Genomic DNA, 24,464 nt, shown 5'->3' with positions numbered 1-24,464 from the left:
AGAAAGACCTGCAATTTTTCACTCCCAGACACTTTATGGCAGCAGGAACTGTAGGTGGTAGTTCATGAAAATAGCATCCTCATTTTGGAGAATGTCCTGAGACCCCTTGGTTCTCAATTTTTTTGTGCAAATGGGGAGAATGGAAAGCCAAATCCCCGAACTATCTTTCAGTCAACCTCCCTTCCCATCACATTTTTGGCCAGAGGCAAGTAAAAATAGCGAAACTGTCTGATGTTAGTTTCACAGGCTTTTCAGGCTCCTTCCAAATTACTGGGAGTGGGTGGAGTGAAAGCAAACAGGACAGAGGGGAGTGACACAAAGATCAAGTTGCAACCAGACGGGGCCACATGGACGTCATGACAGTGTCCTGCAAGCACAAGGATGACTCCATATTAATGGGTTGTAACCCCGGTGTCCTCTTTACTAGAACGCTTGCCATGAGCCAAGTACTACTGCTGGCTCTTTACACATGCTGTGTGATGTGACCCACACCACGGCTCTGTGAGGGAGGCATTCTCCTTGCTCAAGAAATGAGAGATGTAGGGCTGGAGGGGATAAGATCACCCACAGGGCAAATGGCTGAGCCAGGACCCAAATCCATGTCTGTGTTCCCATTATAGCACGCAGCTTCCAGCTGAGGCAACTACAAGGAGGGCAGTAATAGGATCAAACTTGCATTTTAGGAGGGTTACTCTGGTAACCATACAAAGGAAGGATTGAAACGAAAATTACAGAGACCAAGTAGTAACTTTATATGTTTTAACTTTTCTCTCTGCTTCTACATTTTCTAGACATTTCACTTTTCTAGAAAGTCTGTAAATACCAATTAATCAGCTTGAACTTTGTCCATGAAGAAGATGTATAAGCACACACACACGCTTTATTGTTTTTCATAAATAAAAGGTGATTCAGTGTTGTTACTAAATAAATTAAGCACCAAAAACAACATAAAAAAAGTCCCTCCCACATCCTAACATGAAGGCTAGAAATACTTATTACTTCTTCCCCTCTAGTTCACAAACATAGCCAAGCAAACTAAGTGCATAACAAGGACATCTGGGTGATGAGAAACAAAATGAACAATCGATACGTGGCCATTTATTTTCTAAGTAGAGGTTTCAGCCAGATGGAGAGAGGGAGGGAGACAAAGCATGCCTGACAGAGAAGATTAGCAATAACGCAAAACTACAGTCTCATGATTTCATAATCAAGGGGGAAAAGGCTCTAATGCCCCCGTCCCCTCTCAACCTTGGAGCTGGTGCAAATGTTGGGAATTCAGGCAAAAACCCAGAACTTGTCATCTTCCCTTCCAGGTTCAGCCCTTTGGCTTGTTAATGCCGGGGATCTTGTTTTAGTCCTGGGTACTTCTCATCCCTCTGGATCCCTAGAGCTGGACACAACAGGAAGATGCTCTGTGACACAACAGTGATTCTACAGAGCCACGAAATCTCTTGACTGGCCACTTGTGTAGGAAGCCACTAACTGCTAACTAGGAGGGCAGGTAATTTTACAGTAACTCATATATGGAGAGCTGCTTTGTTTTCCCTGGCTGGCTTCTTCCAACCTAATTAACTCTGCATGTGAAAATAAGCCTGCATTTCGTGGACAAGGGTTAGGGGGGACAGATAGGGCAAGAGGAGGAATGGGGCGGCAGTACGGAGTGCGGTGGGGAAACCAAGTCTAGGATCTAGAAAGGGGTCCTGGATTATGCTCATAAGGGATGTCAGTATATGGTTCTGAATTTCTGCAAAGATAGATCAAAATCTCTAAAAGTGGGTTGGATGCTTTCCCAGAAGTTGGGAGTCTTGTTAAGGCCCAAACTCACCATTTCAGAGCCTCCCAAAGGTTAACAAAAAATACTTTATCAGCTGTAGGAATTACTCATTCTAAGTAGGTGGTTAACAATCTGATAGATCTCTCCACTGAATTAATTCTGGCAAAGCAAGCCTTAATGACCAACTCAATCAGTATAATTTTACCTAATGAGAACATCCAGCATAAATGTTTTTAGCAACTGAGCCAAATAGTTTCACCTGCCAGCCCTTCCGTTTCATTTAAAATTATAAAGAAGCTTGAATTTTGCTGAATACAAAGTCATGCTCTCAAGAAATGAGTGAATGAATCATTCACAAAAAGTCTCAGAATTCTCTAAAACAGTGAATTGAAAGTTCTCTCTGTACCAACTCATTGTTAGCATTTCCTGGTAAGAGAAGCATTTTAGGGTGGACCAAATAAGACAGGAAATTGCATATAACTCCTGTCATCATGGCTGTGTGAGTGTTTGTATAAGGTGATGGCTACATGGAACAATTTTGGGGGTAATGCAATGACTTGGGCATATTTTCTTACTGTTCAAAAGCAAAAAAGAGTTAAGAGACTAACAAGGCAGGAGGGAAAAGTGCTTAGGATATACCCAAAGGTAAGCAGAGCCTTTCCGGAGCTGGAAAAAAATCCCAGAGCATGCCGTCTTCCCCTCTTTCAAGCCAAGAAATGGTCTAGAATGGCAGTTTTCAAGCATTTCTGACCATGACTCATAGCAATAAAAAAATTTTATATGTCAATCTGGTATATTCTATCCATGTGTCTGCCTGCCAACTGTGTAGGTATGTCTGTATCTATCTATCCACCCATCCACCTATCCATTCATCCAGCCAGCCACCCACTCATCCATCCATCAATCCATCCATATAAATATACAATGAAACAAATGATGGTTGTAATTTACTCAATTGATTTCATAACCTATAATTTGAGAGCTAAACTCAGATATTTCTTAGTACAAAGTCTTTGGTCTTACTAGAATATCAAAATGCTGTCTACTTTTCATTTTTCTCTTTGCCAAAACCAAGTGAAATGTTTTGTTGGACTTTATGTAGATAATGCCTTAGAAGTCTCCTCAAACAAATGAAATTGTGTCACTAAATTTGAACCAGCTTTGGGACACTGAGTAAGTAAGAGCCACTTTTCAGAAACCCCCAAAATAAAATACCCCTTCAGTAAATGTGGTGTCTAGGAATATAGCCAGCTTTCAAAATTCACTTGTTTCTAATAAGATTAGCAGCTAAATTTTCATCTGAAACAATGAAGGCCAGAAAGCAGTAGAATGACATAGTCAAAGTACTGTCAATGAAGACTCATATCCAGAAAAACCATCTTTCAAAAATGAAGATGAAATACATTCCCAGACAAAGAAAAAAGGGAGAATTTGTTCCTAGCAGATCTTCCTTATAAGAAATACCAAAGAAAGTTCTTCAGGCTGAAAGCAAGTGACCCCAGACCAACTCAAATCCTCATGAAAAAAATGAAAAGAACCAGTAAAGGTAATTATATAATTATAAAAGACAGTATGAATACATATTTCTTCTCCTTTATTCATATTGTGTGAATATTAATACATGTATACAGTTGTATTGTTGGGTCTATAACATATAGAAATATAATATGGCTGACTACCACAAAGGAGCTGGGTAGGAGTGAAGATGAGCTAAAATAAGAAAATGATGCCAAATGGTAACTGGAATCCACAGGAACATATGAAGAAAATCAGAAATGATAAATAAGAAGGTAAATGTAGTTAACTCTCTAAAATATACTTGTTCTCCTCCCTTCTCTCATCTTCTTTAAAAGACATAAAAGTATATAAAGTAATGATCATAAGAATATATAGTTGGGTCTGTAGCATAGTTAGATGTAATATGTGTAACAATAGCACAAAAAGGGGGAAGAGGGAACAGAGCTACATAGGAGTAATGTTTCTACATCTCATTGGAATTAAGTTAGTATAAATCTGATAAATTAAGATGTACATGGTAAACTCTGGAGCAACCACTAAGAATATAACTCAAAAAGCACAGCAAAAAGTATCATTAAGGAAATTAAAATGCTACTTCAGAAAATATTCACTTAGTGTAAAAGAAAGCAGTGAAAGAGAAAAGGAGGAACGAAACAGACATAAGGCATAGAAAACAAAAAGTAAAATGGCAGATGTAAACTCAACTATATCAATAATAACATTAAATGTGAATGGATTAAACAACCCAATGAAAAGGCAGAGACTGTCAAACTGAGTAAAGAACAATATCCAACTACAGGCTGTGTAGAGGAGATAAATTTAAGATTCAAAGATACATGTAAGTTGAAAGTAAGAAGACTGAAAAAGTTACATCATACAAACAGCAATCATAAGGAAGCTGGAATGGCTATACTAGTATCAAAAACTAGTATCAAACTAGTATCAAAAAATAGTCTTCAAAACAAAAACTGTTACTAGAGATGACAAGAGATTTTATAATAATAAAAGGGTCAATCAATCAGAAAGACATAACCATTATAAATATATATGCACCCAATAACAGAGCCCCAAAATACATAAAACAACAACTGTCAGAATTGAAGGAAGGAACAGACAATTCAACAATAGCTGGAGACTTCAATACCCCACTTTCAATAATGGATAGAACTAAACTGATCAACAGGAACTGAAAGACTTAAACAACCACATAAACCAAATAGATCTACAGACATTCACAAAACACTCATCCCAACAACAGCAAAACACACATTCTTCTCAAGTCACATGAAATAGTCTCCAGAATAGACCACACGGTAGATCACAAAATAAGCCTAAATACATTTAAAAGGACTGAAGTCAAGTAAAGTATCTTCTCTGATGACAATGTAATGGAATGAAATTAGAAATCAACAACAAAAAAATTGGTGGGAAATTCATAAATAAATGGAAATTAAACAACACACTTGCAAATAAACAATGGGTCAAAGAAGAAATCACAAGGGAAATCTAAAACAAAAACTGTGAGATGAATGAAAATGAAGATGCAACATACCAAAACTTATGGGAGTCATCAAAAGCAATGCTTAGAGAGAAATTTATAGCTGTAGATTCCTAATAAAGAAGAAAGATCTCAAATAGATAACCTAAGCTTCCAGTTTAAGACACTGGAAAAAGCAAGGAGACCCCAAACGACCCAAAAACCAAGGAGAAGGAAAGAAACAATAAAGATTAGAGCAGAAGTGAATGAAATAGGGAATAAAAAACAATAGAGAAAAATCAATGAAACTGAAAGTTCTTTGAAAAGCTCAGCACAAAAATGAGAAACCTTTAGATAGACTGACCAAGAAAAAAAGAGAGAGAAGATTCATGACATCCCCCAAACCTGCCTGAGCTCTAGCTGCCCACACAGACTGGGGAATGCTGTCAGGGGAAAAGCCATATAGATGTGGAACTCACCCAGTGCTAGTTCCTTCTTTGGAGGGTTGACACCTCTCCAGTTTTTGGTTTCTCTTAAGTGCCTTCAAATAGTTGTTTGCACTTTACCCAGAGTATATAATTGTTATTTGAGGAAAGGTTAGTCTGATACAAGCTACTCTGGCATTACCAAGAAGTGGAACCTCCAGATGCCCTCTCAAAGAGGAAAGAGGGTGTCTCAAGGGGAGAGTCAGCACAAGAAAAATATTAACATGAACACATTATGTTTAACTCATAGGTTAGACAAGTTCACAAAACCAGCCCACCATTTATGAGCCACCAGAAGATGCCAGCAAAATTCTCTCTAGTTGATGATAAAATGATTCTTAGCAAAAGATGGAGAGGGGTGATTTTTCAAGGCCCCCTTGACTTTCAAACCTGAATGAAATGATGTTTCTGCTTTTGTTATAGGTCTTGCTTTGGCCTCTGCCTGAGTTTGCAATCTATATGGCTATTATAAGATTTCTCTTCTTTTCCTCTACAAGTCCAGAATCAATTAGGAGACTAAGAAGTAATGAAGCTTTTAGAGTATGAAGACAAAGTAATGGAACCATCAAGGGGAGTGTCCCCAAGGACAACCATCACAGGTAGAAGACAGCAGTTGATTCAGACTCCCCAAGCAGTACAGCTCACCTAGATAAGACAAGCTCTAGGAATGATTTCTTTCCTTTTCCCACTCCTATTTGTATCCAAATGGGTTCAAAATTTTTTTTAATGTTTTTTAACATAAAATCATTATGGATGCAGTATAAAAACAGAAATAGGTACCCAGAAATTACAAGAAAATGGATAATTGCATATACAAATTTTAAGTTCTATATAAAATTATTTCATAATACTTTTCAATAGAAAGCAAAAACTATTTTCAATAAAAATGCTTTGGGGGCTTCCCTGGTGGCGCAGTGGTTGAGAGTCTGCCTGCCGATGCAGGGGACACGGGTTCGTGCCCCGGTCCAGGAAGACCCCACATGCCACAGAGCAGCTGGGCCCGTGAGCCGTGGCCGCTGAGCCTGCGCGTCCGGAGCCTGTGCTCCACAACGGGAGAGACCACAACAGTGAGAGGCCCGCATACCACAAAAAAAAAAAAAAAAAAAAATGCTTTGGGTTAGAGGTTGGCTAGGGTAAGCTATGATTTATTAGATTAACTGGGACAGGGGCTAGGCTCCTAAGGGTTAAGTACAGCTGAGAGGAGATGAAGGTTGGTTGTGCAGGGTGGGAATTTACATTCAAGATAACTATGAGTACATGAAAGAAGAGAAATAGGACAGTAGCAAAGAGGAAAGTAGGACAGTAGGAACACATTTCAGATTTCAGGAGACCTAAATATGTCTCAAGTTACCAGTGAAGAAAATGATGCTAGAAAGAAAGGGGTGAAGAATGGGATCACAGGTACTCTATGAACCAGATAATCTCCTTAGAATAACCAATATGGGATCAACCATAAATCATGAAAAGGTAACCAAAGGGATGCTATTTCTGTGCCAATGGGATGCAGTCTCATCTAAAATCTGACTGGCCTCTAACCACATGAAGGACCCTCCCTGCCGACCCTGGGCACTATGCCTCCCTGGGAAGGGTGAGCCATCCCACTCTGAGAAAAATTTCCTCACTAGGCTACCATTTTGTAATGAGAAGATATTTCAGCATTTCTGGGGTAGAGAAATGAGTCCTACCTACACCGGGGCCCAGAAGTATGACCCTGAAGGCCTCCATGGGGAAGCTTCAAGAATATGTAAATTCAACCGCATGTATAGGTTCATAGGTGCATTTTTGTGGATGGGGTCGTACAGCTCTCACCTGATACTTCAGAGGTCAGCCGCCAAGCACCACTGATCTAGAACAGGAGTTGGCAAACTTTCGGCAAAGGTCCAAATAATAAATATTCAGGGTTTTGTGGGTTATACCTTTTCTGTCACAACTACTTAACGCTGACATTGTAATGTGACAGAAGCCACAGACACTGAATAAATGAATGGATGCACTGGCATATTAATAAAACTTGATGTTTAAAAACTAGCTATCGCCAGATTTGACTGGAGGGCCCATCATCATTTGCCCTGATGTAGAAAGACCCTCCTGTGCAGTACTCCCGGGCACTCAGAGGGCACTTCTGTCTTGGTGCACAGCCCCATCCTCCAGATTCCCTGCCATCCACCTTGTTCCTTCCCCCTGGCTCCTCCAGCCATGGCTGGAGGTCTTATGGGATCTTCAAAAGTTGATTCCAGGGCTTCCCTGGTGGCGCAGTGGTTGAGAGTCCGTCTGCCAATGCAGGGGACACGGGTTCGTGCCCCGGTCTGGGAGGATCCCACATGCCGCGGAGCGGCTGGGCCCGTGGGCCATGGCCGCTGGGCCTGCACGTCTGGAGCCTGTGCTCCGCAACGGGAGAGGCCACAGCAGTGAGAGGCCCGCGTACCGCAAAAAAAAAAAGTTGATTCCATGGGCTTCCCTGGTGGCGCAGTGGTTGAGAGTCTGCCTGCCGATGCAGGAGACGCAGGTTCGTGCCCCGGTCCAGGAGGATCCTGCGTGCCACGGGTGAAAAAGTTGATTCCAGGAATATTAAATGAATGATAAAGGAAATTTAAAAGGAAAAATGAATTACCTAATTATGTTTTGTTTTTTTCATATTTCCTTGGATGCTACGAGAACATTATGTGCCCCAAACCATGACCTGATTTTGTTTTGGTGTTTTGGGGGGCATTGCTTATCACTATTGTATTTAAATAAGTATTTGTTTACTTGTTAACATTTTCCTCACCAATTATGTGAGCTACATGAGGGTAGGAAAGATAATCATCTTGATCACAGCTGTATGTGTCTCCCAGCCTAGTACAAAGCCTGACACAAGTACTTAATAAATATTGGTTGAAAGAATGAATACATATATTTTTACATAGTTGTAATTACAGCAGGTACAACTGCTTATCCTCCTTTTTGTAAACATTATATCGAATTTCTACAAGGCTAAATGATTATCATCTTTAATGGCCACATACACCAGACCATGGGCAGACCTACCACAGACTGTTTAAACCCACCCTTCCTACTGAGCAGTGAACTGCCTGCAATGATTCATAATTTTAAAGCATGCTGTCAAATGCCTTTTCCACATAGTTATGGATCATTCCTTAAATACACTCCTAGGAATCTACCTTGGTCACAGGGTAGGGGCATCTCAAGGGCTAATGAAATACACCACCCCAGAGCTTCAAAAGGACAGCGCCTTGTCACTATCCTCCCTAATGAACGGGAACACTGGTGTTATCACAACTTCAACATTACATATCATTGTTTAAAAACCTTTGCCGGGCTTCCCTGGTGGTGCAGTGGTTGAGAATCTGCCTGCTAATGCAGGGGACATGGGTTCGAGCCCTGGTCTGGGAGGATCCCACATGCCACGGAGCAACTAGGTCCATGAGCCACAACTACTGAGCCTGCGCGTCTGGAGCCTGTGCTCCGCAACAAGAAAGGCCCACGCACCGCCATGAAGAGTGGCCCCCGCTTGCCACAACTAGAGAAAGCCCTCGCACAGAAATGAAGACCCAACACAGCAAAAATAAATAAATTAATAAACTACTACCCCCAACATCTTCTTAAAAAAAAAAAACAACAAACCTTTGCCAACGTAATAGTACATTTAAAATGATCCTGCGGGCTTCCCTGGTGGCGCAGTGGTTGAGAGTCTGCCTGCCGATGCAGGGGACACGGGTTCGTGCCCCTGGTCCGGGAAGATCCCACATGCCGCGGAGCGGCTGGGCCCGTGAGCCATGGCCGCTAAGCCTGCGCGTCTGGAGCCTGTGCTCCACAACGGGAGAGGCCACAGCAGTGAGAGGCCCGCGTACTGCAAAAAAAAAAAAAAAAAGATCCCTCATTGTTTAATTTGCTGATCTTTGATAGCTAATAAAGCTAAAAGAAATTAAAAAGTCCTATTTTGAGACTCTACTTTTTGCTCACTTCAAATAAAAGCTTTTCGTAAACAGAGAAAGGTACCAGGAGCCCCTCAATACATTGTCTCTTGTGACGGTTTTAAAAGAATAGGAGAAAATGCATCTTCTTCCCTTTTTGAAAATGAACTGTGAAGCCTGACCCATAATTCACCAAGATGCTCCATTTTCTGACAGTTGAGGTACTTGTGGTGTAGCCCAGCCGAGAGCCCTTTCCAGAACGGGGTCAGGGCCCAAGTGTGCAGTTTGCAAAGCAGAGCTGGTGAGCGGCTGGCTGTGGGGCCCCCTGCGGGCCTCAGCCAGACTCCACAAAGCGAACGGGGGGAGCCTGAGCTCCACAGGGGCCCCCATTTCTGCTCACTAGCCCTTCAAGGAAGGTAGCAAGCTGCCTGCTGGAAGGGATTTAGCCAGGAACATGACTACAATGAATTTAATCATGATTAGACACAGATCTGGCTCAATCCACTTTAAAAAAACCTAACAGATACATGAATACTGACCACTCAAGATGGCATTCAAATTAAGCTCTATGTGAAGGACTAGGCCTGGGAGAAAAATAAACCCAGGGAGCTGAAGAATCTCATTCTGGTATTTTAAAATCAAAACAGAGTACTGTTTTGTAAAAGGTGTATTTTATGTTAAGATTCTTGAAGCAATTCATTTTGACACAGAGCCTACAAAGGGTGAGTCTGCTGCGTGTTCTCTACCCTCCTGCACGTTTCTCATCTTCCCTCCCAGGCCCCTGGACCCTCTGCCGCCCTCACACCTCTGAGAGGTCCTCTGCTCTCAGATGCTCCCGGACAGTGTCCACATCCCGAGCCCTGAACCTCTGACTGCCCTCCTCCTCTAACCCCCAGCCCACGTTCTCTGTCTCCCCTGCTGGGCCAAGGGGAGCTCATGGAGACAAACACCACAAGCCTGTGTCTGTTTCGCCACAAGGATTAGAAGACCTGGGTTTCAGTTCTCTATCACCTGGGCTAGGGACCAACCCTCTGCATCTGCTCCCAGCCCTGAAATATGCAGCGACAGCAGCACCAGCAAAGTCTGCTAAAACTGACGCCCAGGATAAACGAGATCATGGAAGACAGGCAGCAGCTGTACTGAAGGGAGCCCTGGAACGGAGCTGAGTCCACCAGGGTTGATGGTAGACTACCAACACAACTGTTACGGGCCCTGGACGAGGAGGACACTTCAACACCTCTGGTCTCTGTGTCCTGTCTGCAAAATGACAAATGACAGGGTTGGATCCCCTGAGCTCTGACATTCTGGTTTTCCACATATGCCATTCAAATGTATTTTTTAATATAAATTTAATTAATTTTTTGCTGCATTGGGTCTTTGTTGCTGCACATGGGCTTTCTCTAGTTGTGGCGAGCAGGGGCTACTCTCCGTTGTGGTGCGCGGTCTTCTCATTGCGGTGCCTTCCCTTGTTGCGGAGCACGGGCTCTAGGCACGCAGGCTTCAGTAGTTGTGGCACATGGACTCAGTAGTTGTGGCTCTAGGCACGCAGGTTCAATAGCTGTGGCGCACGGGCTTAGTTGCTCCGCAGCATGTGGGATCTTCCCAGACCAGGGATCAAACCCGTGTCCCCTGCACTGGCAGGCGATTTCTTAACCACTGCGCCACCAGGGAAGCCCCAAATGTATTTTTATAACTTTATCTCCCTCGGTATATAGTGCGATTCAGGACAGCATGGGCACTCGATTGTTGCACACACTAAATTAACATGAAGTCCAAGTCACAGTGAAAAATACTCCAGAAGTGTGTAATAACAGAGCTAGAGCTCACGTATGTGCGTGTGTACATGTTCACAACATACCACCACCAGTTACAGATAAAAGCACTTGGCATCCTTAGGTTATTCATGCACTTCTATGTGACAATTGTTTACCTCCTATTTCCCTCTGAAAATCCCCAGGAAGCTACTGACTTCTAATTCCAATGTTGCCCACCACTAGGGTTCAGCTGGAAGAGTCCCTGACTAGCCACCGTGTGCAAACGTCAAGTTCAGTTTCTCTAGTCTCAGGCTCGCTGGTGAAATGTATATGCTTTATCTCACGTGAAAGCACCAAGAGGTCTTAGAGATCATCTGCTCTACCTGTCGGAAAACTAGACTAAGAGTGGGACTTCAAAGCTGAGATTCTGGGGAAAATATCTAGCAGCAGCAGGCATGAAGACCTGCAGGCATTTTGTCCCAGACAATTTTGCAAATGGGGTGTGGGCGGAGGTAGGGGTAGGACTGGCGATGGCCATGGGTTGGGCGTCCTGAGCCTCTAGGAGGCCCGGCTCACACAGGCAGCTCTTCAGGCAGGCTTGGGTCTCGGGTGGGGTCAGTCGGTGCTCTGCCCTCTGGCCCTTCCAGGGAGAGGGTGACCTCCAGCTGGAGGGAATGGCCAAACTATTGTTTGCAGCTTTGCAGGAAGCTGTTTGAAAGGGTCATTGAAAAATGATCTTACTAAATCAAGCTGTACCAATATTTTTATTTCCTTTCATGCAATGCCGTGTTTAAAGGCATTAGATGGGGTCTGTTTATAAAGCCTGGGAAACAAGCCTATGTGACTTAAGTTCAGAAAAACAAAAGCGTCCTGCTCTTAAAGCACAGAGAACAGAGAGAGTGGGATGGCATGCATCTGTCTCAGAGCAAGCCTTTGCTCTTGGTGTCTAATGGAGATCTGGTCAAAAAAGCACATCAAATCCAAAACACTTTTTCAAGGAAATGTCACATATCCTGACATTTACACATAATAAGCCATCTTCTCAAGGTTCTAACAGATTTTTAGAAAAAGCAGCAATTATTAATTGTATGGTTTATAACATTTTTTTAATAAATGAAAAATCACTGTCACTTGTCTGGGAAATGGCTTTATGTGGTGTTGGTGAAGAAGAGACATTCAGAGACTTGACCTCCCAGGTGTGCCCAGTCTCCACCCCAATCAATGGCACCTGAATTAAAACAAAGAGCATTTGAAGAGGTAAAAACTGGGACTCTACTGATCTATGTATGGGGTTCACTGGGCAGGTGTTCACCATTCTCGTCTCCCTGAAGGTGAAACACAGAAGCCCCCAAACCAGTAAGGATCACTGGAGCGAGGAGCAGAGAAAAATCTAGAAAACAGAGCATGAAAAGGAGAATTTTCCCCTCTTCACAGTGTGATCAAGGACCAATTGTGAAACCCAAGACTTTTAGAGACTTTTAGAGGAAGGCACCACAGAAGGAATAGAAAGCAGTTTTATGGGTAACGAAAGGGGCCCAGGCCTCCGAGGAAGGCCCTCTGCCAGATCCAACAGCCAAACAGAGGCGAGGTTGGGAGGGGACCCTGGCTCTTCTACAACAGACTCTGTGCATTGCAGAAACCCAGAAAGCCTTGGCACTTCCAAAAATGGACAGGCTCTCTACCTAAAGCCAAGGAAAGTACAAGTCAGGCAAATGGCTGGTAATTTTTAACTGAAATGCTAGATCATAATAACAATGTCTAATATTAGGGAGAAAAGGCACTAGAAGTCTTACTGTCTAGGAGACTCCAAAACACTGCGGCTGCTTTTTAGCCTTTTATATTACATTTTACATAATTTAAATATTTTACTGGTCAGGTTGAACCTGCAAGTAGCTGTGAGGGAAATGACCCCTTCAGAATAGCTTCCCTCTTATAAAAGAAAGACTATCTGTCTAGAAGTGACGAGTCCTACCGTGGTGGGACCTCAGGAGTTTAGTAATTGCAAAACCCGAAAGCACGGTGCCATTTGAAGCCCAGCTGCAAAGACAGTTGAAGAGGTGTGAGGTTTGCAGGATGTGTGTTTAACTGAGGTCATTCTTGCTGGCTCTACCTATTAAGTTAAATGAGACTATTTTCTTAATGAAAGGAAGAAGCAGGCAAACTAGAGATAAAATCTGGGTTCTTACCAAATATCATACGGTATCACTTATATGTGGAATCTAAAAAATGGTACAAATTAACTTATTTATAAAACAGAAACAGACTCACAGACATATGGTTACCAAAGCGGAAGAGGGGGATGGATAAATTAGGAGTTTGGGATTAACAGATACACACTACTATATATAAAATAGATAATCAACAAGGACCTATTGTATAGCACAGGGAACTATATTTCAATATCTTGTAATAACCTATAATAGAAAAGTCTGAAAAAGAAGAGGTATATATATATGAATAACTGAATCATTTTGCTGTACACCTGAAACTAACACAACACTGTAAGTCAACTATACTTCAATTAAAAAAAAAAAAAGAATGGAAAAAACAAAAAAAACCCAAGAAAACAAAAAAACCTGGGTTCTTACAAATAGACTTACGGTGTTTACTTCACCTTCGGTGTGAAAAAAAGGAGCTTGATTGGCCACAAAAGCAAAAAGCTGACACCTCAGAGGTTCTCTGTGAAGACGGTCTAGTCAACAGCAGAGATGGTGATAGTAAATGTTGCTCCTCAGGGAGAACTTCTTGGACTTTGGTGCACAAGAATCACCTGGGCCCTTGTGAGAATGCAAACTGAATCACGCGGTCTGGGAGGGGCTGAGATCCTGCGTTTCTAACAAGCTTACGATGCTACTGGTCTGCAGACCACACTTGGAGTAGCACAGCTCTACGGTCCACAAAGATCTTTCCTTGTGGTTCTTTAACTAGTCAGGTGGATGAGAATTGAGGAGTAAAACAATTACCTGTAGTGAACACTGAGAAGAGAATTGGTTTTGGAGGAGTAACTTTTTAAAAGTTTCAAAAACATACAAAGGATCTTCATATATAATAACATGGACTTAGTATGTTTTCATGGCTGGATTAAAGAATTACAATGAGTAATTAAGAATTAATATGAGTGGAGTGCTTTGGCATTTAGAAAGCCCATCCACTGCACCGACTCATTTGGTTCTCATGTCACCTCTCTGAGCTCAGGCAGGCAGCCCCACCCTTGTCCTACCTGTGTTACCAATGAGGCTGGAGGGACGTTAAATTCAGAGCCAGAGCTCAGACATCTCCCCCCCTCCCCCGCCACTGCTTGGTGCTTAAAGACTTTATTTGCTTTAGTGCCAACCAGCAGATGGACCACTAATCCAAACATTTTAAATTCTATAAATAAGATAATACTGTTCGGGCGCTTATCTCTCTAGCCATTTTCTTCTACGTTAACCTTATAGATTCGAATTAACGCCCATAGCCACATACTGGGGAAGAGTCCTGAGCCACCCAGGGGAGCAGCTTGGTATGAGTTGGGAGGCCCGTGGGGTGGCACTTGGGCCTCCTCGGCACCTGCCCAGCCTACTTTTTGGAGCCCACCACACAGAACTTGAACCCATAACTGGCAAAAGATCCCCAGCTGAGTACTTGACTTGAACGTAGAAAACCGAGACACACTGGATAGCTCCTTCCAGGGCTTAGGTGGGAGGGAGTTTCCCAATCCTCAGAAGTGGTCCCCACAGGGGCTCAAACTCATGAACTAGCCTATTAAACAGAAGAAGCATTGGTTTTGGAAATGAAACTCTGGGGCTCAAATCCTTACTCCGACACTTAGGTAATTTTCCTCTGGCAAGTTCCCTAACCTTGCTGCCTCAATTCTACCATCTATAAGCCCAGATAAGAACACACACAAGCAGAGATGGAGGGAAGCAGAGCATCTGGCATGTGGGCGGCGTCCTGTGTGTGGTATTTCCAGGCACAGAAAGCCTGCTCCAGAGCTTGGCCCACAGCAGGGTGAGCCTCTGCTTTCACTCAACTCTGAAAGAGCCAAGCAAGGAAGAGTTTGCAAGTGTTAACGGCCTATGAGCAATGTGGGGCGTTTTGATGAAAATTTTGCAAGGTTCACTGACTGTTAAGAACACAAAATAACAGACCAACTCTGCTATAAGTGCTGTCTCCGGTGACAGGGAGTTGAGTTTTTCCTGTGTGTGGCACTCTGCTCTAAGTTTGTAAATCTGGGGTAAGAGGTACAAAATATTTACCTTTTCCAGGGCCTCTCTGTCAAGTAGCTCTTGCACAGCTAGCAGCTTGATGCTGTAAGAAAAAATTAAAACCACACTTAAAAACAAAACATTTTATATCACCAAGCATCAGACAAGTCACAGGAACAAAAGCCTGAAATTTTAGCCTGCATTTCTGCATCACCTCCCACCTCAAGGTAACCTTTGGTTTGAACTGAAATGACCATTTCAGAACTATTAAAAATGTTTCTAAGTTGTAAAAGTGACTTTACCATGTGATCCAGCAATTCCACTTCCGGGCATATACCCAGAAGAGTTGAAAACAGGGACTCAAACAGTTATTTGCACACCCATGTTCACGGCAGCATTGTTCACAAGAGCCAAAAGGTGAAAACAACTTAAATGTCCATCAATTGGTGAATGAACAAAATATGGTACACATTTTATATATGATGAAATATTATTCAGCCTTAAAAAGAAGGAACTTCTGGGGCTTCCCTGGTAGTGCAGTGGTTGAGAGTCCGCCTGCCGATGCAGGGGACGCAGGTTCATGTCCCGGTCCGGGAGGATCCCACGGGCCGCGGAGTGGCTGGGCCCGTGAGCCATGGCCACTGAGCCTGCGCGACCGGAGCCTGTGCTCGGCAACGGGAGAGGCCACAACAGTGAGAAGCCCACCTACCGCAAAAAACAAAAACAAAAAAAAAAAAGAAGGAACTTCTGGCACATGCTATGACACAGAGGAACCTTGAAGGCATTATGCTAAATGAAATAAGCCAGACACAGAAGAACAAATATTATATGACTCCACTTATATGAAGTCCCTAGACTAGTCAAACCCAAAGAGACAGACAGTAGAACAGTTGTCTCTATCTATTGTCAGGGACTGTGGGAGGGAGGAATGGGGAGTTATTATTTAACGGGTATGGAGTTTCTGTTTGGGAAAAGATTCTGTAGATGGTGGTGATGGTGGCACGACAATGTGAATGTACTTAATGTCACTGAATTGTATACTTACTAACGGTTGAAACAGTAAATTTTATGTTACGTACATTTCACCACAAAAATTTCTAAAAGTAATTGATAGTTGCTTATGTAAGCAACCTGAATAAATTCAGAGGAATATAAAGAAGAAAATAGTTGCCCATGTTCAGCATTAATCTTCCCTTGATGTCCCTTTGATGAGAACAAACAAATAGCTTAAATCACTCCTTATGAAGAGGGCCTGATCAGCTGCTCATTTGTTACCGTACATGGATTGAGCCCTACTGTGTGCAGGTGGTCGAGGGCCCCTGATGACTATGACCTGCTCCCTGCCCACGAGGAGCTCACAGCCTCTTGGAGGCCACAGTCAGAGCAGAAGAGGACCAGTACGGTGCCGAGTGGACTTTCTGGGGCACAGAGGGGAGCCCAGCCAGGCCAAGGTCAGAGGTGGCTTCCTGCAGGAGGGACCAGGTCAGCCTTGCCAGGGGAGGGGACTGGGGAGAAAGGTGACCCGCGGGGAGACAGCAGGGGCAAAGGCACCAAGGGGAGAGAAAGGGCTCGAGTGTACACAACTCATCAGTTTCCAGTTTAGGGACCAGAGTCCAGACTGCAGCCGGCAGCTGAAGTGAGGAAATTCAGACATGGGAGCAGGTTTTACAGGGGAGGTATTTTCCCTTTTGTGACAAACTGCTTTTGAAGTGTTTGCGGACGCAGTGAGCAGGCAGCCAAGGCTGGACAGGCCAGCACGCAGGAGGAAGCAGGAGCTCAACGAGACGGTTTAGGGGTGGGTCAGCTGTCGACAGTGTCATCGTGTTCCTTCCCCACCCAGTTCATCTGCTTGTGGTCGCTGGTCACTGTGTTCCCACCAACTTGCACAGGTTCTCTGGAGCAGAAATGGGCCCCATCTGTACCACACACCTCCATCAAAAGGGGTTATGCCCATGATAAGATTCACCTCCATGTACAGAATTCTTCATAATCTCTCTGCACAGCTAAGCAAGCACTGTCCAACCAAATGCAGAGGTTTACTTTAAAGCAACTTCAGCAAGTGCAATAAAGGTTTTCAAGGCCTACAAGAAACCACCACCACTACCAACAACAATTTAGCAGGCATCAGGGCTAATGGACAGGACCCTGGGCATTCCCTCTGCTCCAATCACTGACTTTCCTTCGTCTCTTGGAGGGGTTTGCTTTTGTTGTTTCTCTGGCTTGGAACAGTCTTTCCCAAGATCTTGACAACAGCACCTGCATCCCATTGCATCATTTCAGTCTAAGTGCAAATGCTGCCTCTTCCAAGCAGCATCCCTGGCCACCAGGTTCGTTTTTGGTTTTTTCTTTTCAGTGCACTTACTGGTGCCTTAAAACATTTGTTAGGGTGCTTTTGTCTGTTTCCTCCCAACCAGCACTGGAAGCTCTTTGACACTGGGAGCTCAAGGGTCTTCTCACTACATCTGCAGTGTCTATAACTGACACAGGAAGGACAGTCAGGAATATTTACTGACCTCCAGGCAGGGCCCAGGGGCTTAGAGGCCAAGTCGCTATCAATGTGGACAGCTAAAATCACTGGCAAGCCTCAGTTTCTCCACCTGAAAAGGAAGGCCTCCAGTGAGATGACTGTGTGTGTCTTCCCCAGGGTGAACGGTGCTATGTGCATTTGTAGAAATGTCTGCCAGGATGTGTCTGGTGGCAGGTCAAAGCTATTGGCTACTTCTCAGTTCAGTCTGATTCCCAAGGCACACCTCTAGATCCCCGGTTATCAATTTGGACAGCAAGTTATAGGCTAAGGAGACTCCAGTTGTAGATCAAGTTTCAGAAGCTTAAACTACTTCTGAAATAACCACTGGAAAATATTTTTACTGGAGGAATTTTTTAAATAGTTTCTCATTCCTGCCCTTCTCTATGGTCATGAAGTCCAGTTTAGGATCAGGTATCAGATATCGACAGGTTAGAGAAAAGGTTTAAACACTGTTAATACACTCAACTCTCTTCTTCTCCCTATTCACAAAGATACTACATTCAAACCACTGTAGAACATGATCTGAAAACCAATAGTTTGAGGCTTTGAATGAAGACGAAATTAAAACAACTTCAGTTGACTCTTCTTAGTCAAAACCTGAAGGATGTTAGTCCCTGCTCTCACCAGTTTACTTTCCTCTTGAACGGGAATGGCAAATACTTGGCATGTACACTCTCCAATCCTCTTCACCTCTTTCCATGGAACTCACCCCCTTTTAACTTAGATACAGCTTCAGAATCTTTCTGAACTCTCCAGTGAACCACAACCAATCTACTGAAGTCGACATGTGAGATTAAACCCATTTAACTTTTGCTCTAAAACCAATATCAAATAGGATTCATGTATTGGGTAGGGGCAGAAAAAAAAATAGAAACCTTTTCACACTACTAAAACCCAGCAACACAAAGGAGAAAAGATGGAAAAGATGGAGAAAAGAGGATAGAACACTCAAATCTAGAAGGTTTGAGTTTCAAAATGGAAACAATACATGTTAGTCAGAAGTTACTGCGACAGCTGCTCATAACATTGGATTTCTTCAGGAAGTTGTGTTTTTTTCCTCCTTAGAGCTATAATCTTTAAGAGTATTCGAGATGTTTCCTGTTATACAGCTATCCTACTGTTAGTTCTTACCTTATTGGAGTCTGGAGTATTTATTTCAGTATTGATGGTATCAGATTCTTCTAGCACATCAGATACTCCCTGGGAGGAAATTTCACACACACGAAGACGCAATGAGCCCATTTCCCAAATCCTCCATTCGACACCTCTAACTTCTTACCCTGGAAGGGAATCTCATCTCTCAGTTTCGACTTTGCTCCCCCTTCCCTCCCTTCCTTTCTCCATTTCTCCCACCTTCCTTCCCTCTTTCTGTCCTTTTGCTAATTCCACAAATATATACTGGCACCAGGCACCAGGAAAACAAAGATGAATGCAATGTGGTCCCTGCTAGGGCACAAGCCCAGGGAGGTATGTCTCTCTGAGACTCTTCTGGGTTCCAACGTGGACCAGCAGAACTGAGCTAAACAGGGCATGTCTCTCGGGTGGCCTGGTGCTTGGTCAGCATCCTCTGAAAACAGCAGGGCTCCCATCAGATGGGAGCTGCAATTTCTTTTTCGCACTTGACTTTGAGAAGAGAGGCAAATCACACAAAAGCAGCTGACAGCCGTGATTTATTTAGAAAAATGGCCATTTCGAGGCTAAGTTCTGAAGTCAAGATGGGCAGCACTTAGAAGGACCTAGAATGCATGCAATTAATGTTTGCTAAGTAAGCTACAAGTAGGTGAGGTGCTTGAGGGCAGATGTCTTATTCAGCTGGATAGTGGCTGGCACAGTGAGGTCTGTAACGTAATTTGAAGTGGTGATGGGGAAGGTGCCAGGAAGCCAGTGACAGCAGAGAAGAAAAGCAGCAAAGTTAAAGGGACAGAAGACGGAGGGCACCCCTGAAGCCTGGGGGTGGCTTAGAGCTGCAGGCTGAATGATCCTCAGTGACTCCTGAAAAGGCGGATAAAATGTAACCCTCTTGGTGTAGCAAAAGCACTTAAAGAGTAAACTCCCAACTACACAGAAACTCACGCTTCCAGAACAGCTTATGAGCTACAGGGCACCAGAATCAAGAATTCACTCTCGCTCCCTTTCTCTGAGGATTCTGGCACTTTGAGTTTCTACTGCATTTATTATAGTATAGTGCATGAGATACAGCAGATTTCAATAAATGCAGAAAGGGTGTGATACAATGGAGCCACACATTTGCTGCGCAGATAAGACATTTAAGGGATACGTATTATGTACCAGGCACTACTGGATGCTGAGGACACGATGATGTACAACACAATGATACAATGCAGCCTCTGCCTTCAAACTTCTGAGTGTAAGGGAGGAACCAGGTAAGTAATACATCAGCCACGTGAGGAGCGCTCTCCAGAGGCAAACTCGGGGTGCCCTGAGGCCCTTTGCAAGAGCATAATAAAGCTGGGAGGCTTCCTGGGAAGTGACTGCTAAGCTGACACCTACGGGCTTACAAGGCAGAGAGGTGGGGTGGCAGGAATGGCATGAGCAAAGGCACGAGGTGGGAGGTCAGGCGCGGCCCCGCAGGGACTGCACGTTGACCAGGGCACACAGGGTGCCTGGGGCGTGGTGCAGGTGCTGAAAGATTATTCTGCAGAAGCAAGCCGGGCCAGGCCTCTTAGAGGGTTTGTTAAGCCATATTGAGGAGTTTGGCCTGTACTTTGGGGGCAAGGAGTGGCCACCGATGATCTAGGGCTGTGGTGTGGTAGAGGGCCTGGGACACAGAAGATGCCCAGTAAAGGTATAAAAATGGCTCTGGGGGGGCTTCCCTGGTGGCGCAGTGGTTGAGAGTCCGCCTGCCGATGCAGGGTACACGGGTTCGTGCCCCGGTCCGCAAAGATCCCACATGCCGCGGAGCAGCTGGGCCCGTGAGCCATGGCCACTGAGCCTGCGCGTCCAGAGCCTGTGCTCCGCAACGGGAGAGGCCACAACAGTGAGAGGCCCGCGTACCGCAAAAAAAAAAAAAAAAAAAGGCTCTGATGTGGAGAAGGGATGGGGGCAGGGAGGCATGGGGGACAAGACCGGATGCAGCAAGACCTGAGATGGGTCCCGGGAAGAGATGATGGAGGCTGGTGCAGGGGAAAGGCACTGAGCTAATTCCAGACAGATCAGGAGCTGACAGGACCTGATGAAGAAACAGATATGTGGGATGTGAGGGAAATATCCTCGCAGCTCCCGGCCTGTGAAACTGGGGGCTGAAGGGACCATCTACTTGGGTTGCTGATGGAAAGTTATGGCTTGGACACAGTGACTTCGGGGCCTGTGGGATCTCTCAGTGGGGTGTGAACAGCAGCTGGCTGTCCCTCAGCAAGTTCTACGTTCTGGGTGTGGACACCAGGAGCACAAGGACGGTGCTCCTGACGTCCACATCCAGAGCCCAGGAGGCTGTGCAGAGGAACAGAAGACCAAGGGCCATTGCCACTTAAGAGGCAGGCAGAGGACTTCCCTGGTGGCGCTCTGGTTGAGAATCCCCCTGCCAGTACAGGGGACACGGGTTCAAGCCCTGGTCCAGGAAGATCCCACATGCCGCGGAACAACGAAGCCCGTGCGCCACAACTACCGAGCCTGCGCTCTAGAGCCCGCGAGCCACAACTACTGAAGTCCGCGCACCTAGTGCCCATGCTCCGCAACAAGAGAAGCCACCGCAATGAGAAGCCCGCGCACCGCGACGAAGAGTAGCCCCCGCTTGCCGCAACTAGAGAAAGCCCGCGCACAGCAACGAAGACCCAATGCGGCCAAAAATAAATAAATTTATTTAAAAAAAAAAAAAGATTTACTCTCTAAAGAGGCAGGCAGAGGAACAGGGCCTGTCAGGGAAACAGAGAAGGAACCGCCAGGAAGGTGGAGGGAAAACCAGAGCACGTGGCCCAGGAGCCAAGGGGAGAGGGCGATGCAAGAAGTCGGGGGGGGGGAGGGGGGCAACGGCTCTGATTCTGAGGAACGCCAGGGAAGATGGGGCTGGTGATCTGGGAGAGAGAAGTTTCAGGAGGTGGTAGAGAGAAGCCAGGTTTCAGTGGGTGAGGAGAGGACGGATGAGAGGCGGAGAAGGGGAAATAATGAGATTAAACTCGAGGTAGAAGAGGTAGGGTGGCAAGTCCCCCAGCACGATGCCCAGGGGAAGAAGGCAAAGCCGAGAGGTCCTCATATCAAGTGCGTGGAATTATTAAAGTGCAGACAACCACCCCTCTCAAGGCTTCTTCCCTCCTCTTCCTCCTTCTCTCTTGCTCCCACAGCCCCTGCCCTCCCCTCCCCTCCCCTACAGTATCATCAGAGGGTCCAGCTTTTCTCCAAGAGCATAATCCCCATTTGCAATGATTTGGGGAAAAGTAAAGGTCAAGGAAGTCCTAAACGGTGCCGGTGCCAGGGTGACTTTGTTTTGTAATACAGTATTTCCACAACCTCTTCTGAAGGAAAAAAGGGAAAGGAGCGTGAAATTCTTGGGGACACAAGCTCTGTGCCCAGTGCACCAGCCCAAACTGTCCCCAGGCCTGGCAGCCAGGCCAGTGAAGGGAGCAGGGTTTCCACGGGTTTCCACGTGCACCTTCAGCAGGAGACTAGAGTTAGCGACAACAGGATAAAACTGGGGGAGTGGGACAGGCAGCCTTCCAACAAGGAAGAAGGGGGCCAAGAGGAGAGAATGGAGAGAAGGTAGAATTGAAGGCGGGGCCAGTGGCCACCGGCAATGGCCACTCTCTACTCACATGCCCCTGGGTGGGGGGACTTATGAGATTTCACAAAATTCAAATTCAGCAACCGTGTCAATCCAGTTGTCTGAACACGTCTCTTCCTCAAGGAAGGCTCCACATTACCTTCCCCTGAGCAAAGTAAGGAAGACTTCTCTCCTTTGATCACCAAATTTTAGAAGATGCCATGGGTGTTAGGTTCAGACTCATTTCCCCTAATGCTTTATTGTCTCCCACCACTGGCTCAGGGTTGGGAAAACATAGCAGGGCATCACTCTGGATGCAGGTGGGCGCACACCTGGGAAGAAAGGACCAGCTCCCAGGGAAGGCAGGGTTATTCTCACGTGCGTCCTCTACAGCATTTCATCCCATCGCTGCCAAACATGCTTGCATCTCGTTGTCCCTCTCCAAAGCCAAATGCTGAATTATTATATTAGCACCAGAACAGTCTACATAGAATTTAGCTTGGGTAACTCTTCTTGGCAGGTTTGCAAGAACTAGTCTGCAAAACAGTGGGCAGGAAACTTCTCTGATGACAGTGCCGTGGTTTTTGTTCTACTCAGGTTTTCAACTGCTTGAATCAATTACAGTAATTTCCATTTCCTAGAAATTTCTTAGAAGATTGTCCAATCCATTCAGATTTTCTAATTTTGAGCACAGAATTGTACTAGTAATCACTTTTAACTTAAAAACCCTGCTTCTGTGGTCATGCCCCCTTCCTCATTAATGTGTATAGGTATTTTTTCTCATTTAAAAACTTAGATTTGTGAGAAATCAGTCTACTTTGCTGGTCTTCTGAGAAAATCAGCAACAGGATTTATCAAGCCTACCATTTTTTTCTAATTAATTAAGGTCAACATTTATCTTCATTAATTCCTTTCTCCAACTTCCCACTGCTTTCGTTAGCCTCTCTGCTTGCCTTCTTAAGTTGCATATTCATTTATTTAAATGATTTCTTATATATAAAGCCATGAATTTTTCTCTCGGTAAGTATTTGTCCTTGCTTCAAATTTCCTTATTTAGCCTTCTTGTTACTTTCCATCTAGTCTGCAATTGCAGATTTGGTCTCTTACTGGACTCCACAGTATTTGGATTGTGCTTTTCTCTAAGTATTTGGGTTTTAAATTTTATAATTTTGTATTTTCTATAATTCTAAGTCCACTGTGGTTAGGGAAAGTACCCTGTACCTTTCCTGCTTTAAAAAATCTATTCAGGGACTGCCCTGGTGGCACAGTGGTTGAGAGTCTGCCTGCCAATTCAGGGGACATGGGTTCAAGCCCTGGTCTGGGAAGATTCCACATGCTGCGGAGCAACTAAGCCCAGGCGCCACAACTACTAAGCCTGCGCTCTAAAGCCTGCAAGCCACAACTACTGAAGCCCATGTGCCACAACTACTGAAGCCCGCGCACCTAGTAAGTATTTGTCCTTGCTTCAAATTTCCTTATTTAGCCTTCTTGTTACTTTCCATCTAGTCTGCAATTGCAGATTTGGTCTCTTACTGGACTCCACAGTATTTGGATTGTGCTTTTCTCTAAGTATTTGGGTTTTAAATTTTATAATTTTGTATTTTCTATAATTCTAAGTCCACTGTGGTTAGGGAAAGTACCCTGTACCTTTCCTGCTTTAAAAAATCTATTCAGGGACTGCCCTGGTGGCACAGTGGTTGAGAGTCTGCCTGCCAATTCAGGGGACATGGGTTCAAGCCCTGGTCTGGGAAGATTCCACATGCTGCGGAGCAACTAAGCCCAGGCGCCACAACTACTAAGCCTGCGCTCTAAAGCCTGCAAGCCACAACTACTGAAGCCCATGTGCCACAACTACTGAAGCCCGCGCACCTAGAGCCCGTGCTCCGCAACAAGAGAAGCCACTGCAATAAGAAGGCCGCGCACCGCAACGAAGAGTAGCCCCCCCTCGCCACAACTAGAGAAAGCCTGTGCACAGCAGCAAAGACCCAACACAGCCAAAAATAAACAAACAAACTACTGATACATTTTTTTGGTCTACTTTATGATGAGTTTTCCTTTTCTATTCCCCAGTGTTTGGGTAGTTCCAGAACTTGTTTTTGGATCTCCCAGTGTTT

At 44.7% G+C, this 24,464-nt stretch overlaps 1 protein-coding gene across 1 annotated transcript in view; it reads right to left on the bottom strand.

The window, feature by feature from the left end:
- EEPD1 (endonuclease/exonuclease/phosphatase family domain containing 1) overlaps positions 1–24,464 on the bottom strand; it is a 117,900-nt gene that overhangs the window by 27,018 nt on the left and 66,418 nt on the right. The window contains exon 3 of the mRNA XM_024750778.1: positions 15,161–15,212. Within this exon, the coding sequence (XP_024606546.1) occupies positions 15,161–15,212 (52 nt within the window). The remainder of the gene's footprint in view (positions 1–15,160; positions 15,213–24,464) is intronic.

The sequence above is a fragment of the Neophocaena asiaeorientalis genome, unplaced genomic scaffold (assembly GCF_003031525.2).
Source record: "Neophocaena asiaeorientalis asiaeorientalis breed wild unplaced genomic scaffold, Neophocaena_asiaeorientalis_V1.1 scaffold164, whole genome shotgun sequence".
Lineage (NCBI taxonomy): Eukaryota > Metazoa > Chordata > Mammalia > Artiodactyla > Phocoenidae > Neophocaena > Neophocaena asiaeorientalis.
This window is presented reverse-complemented; position numbering and strand designations above follow the sequence as displayed.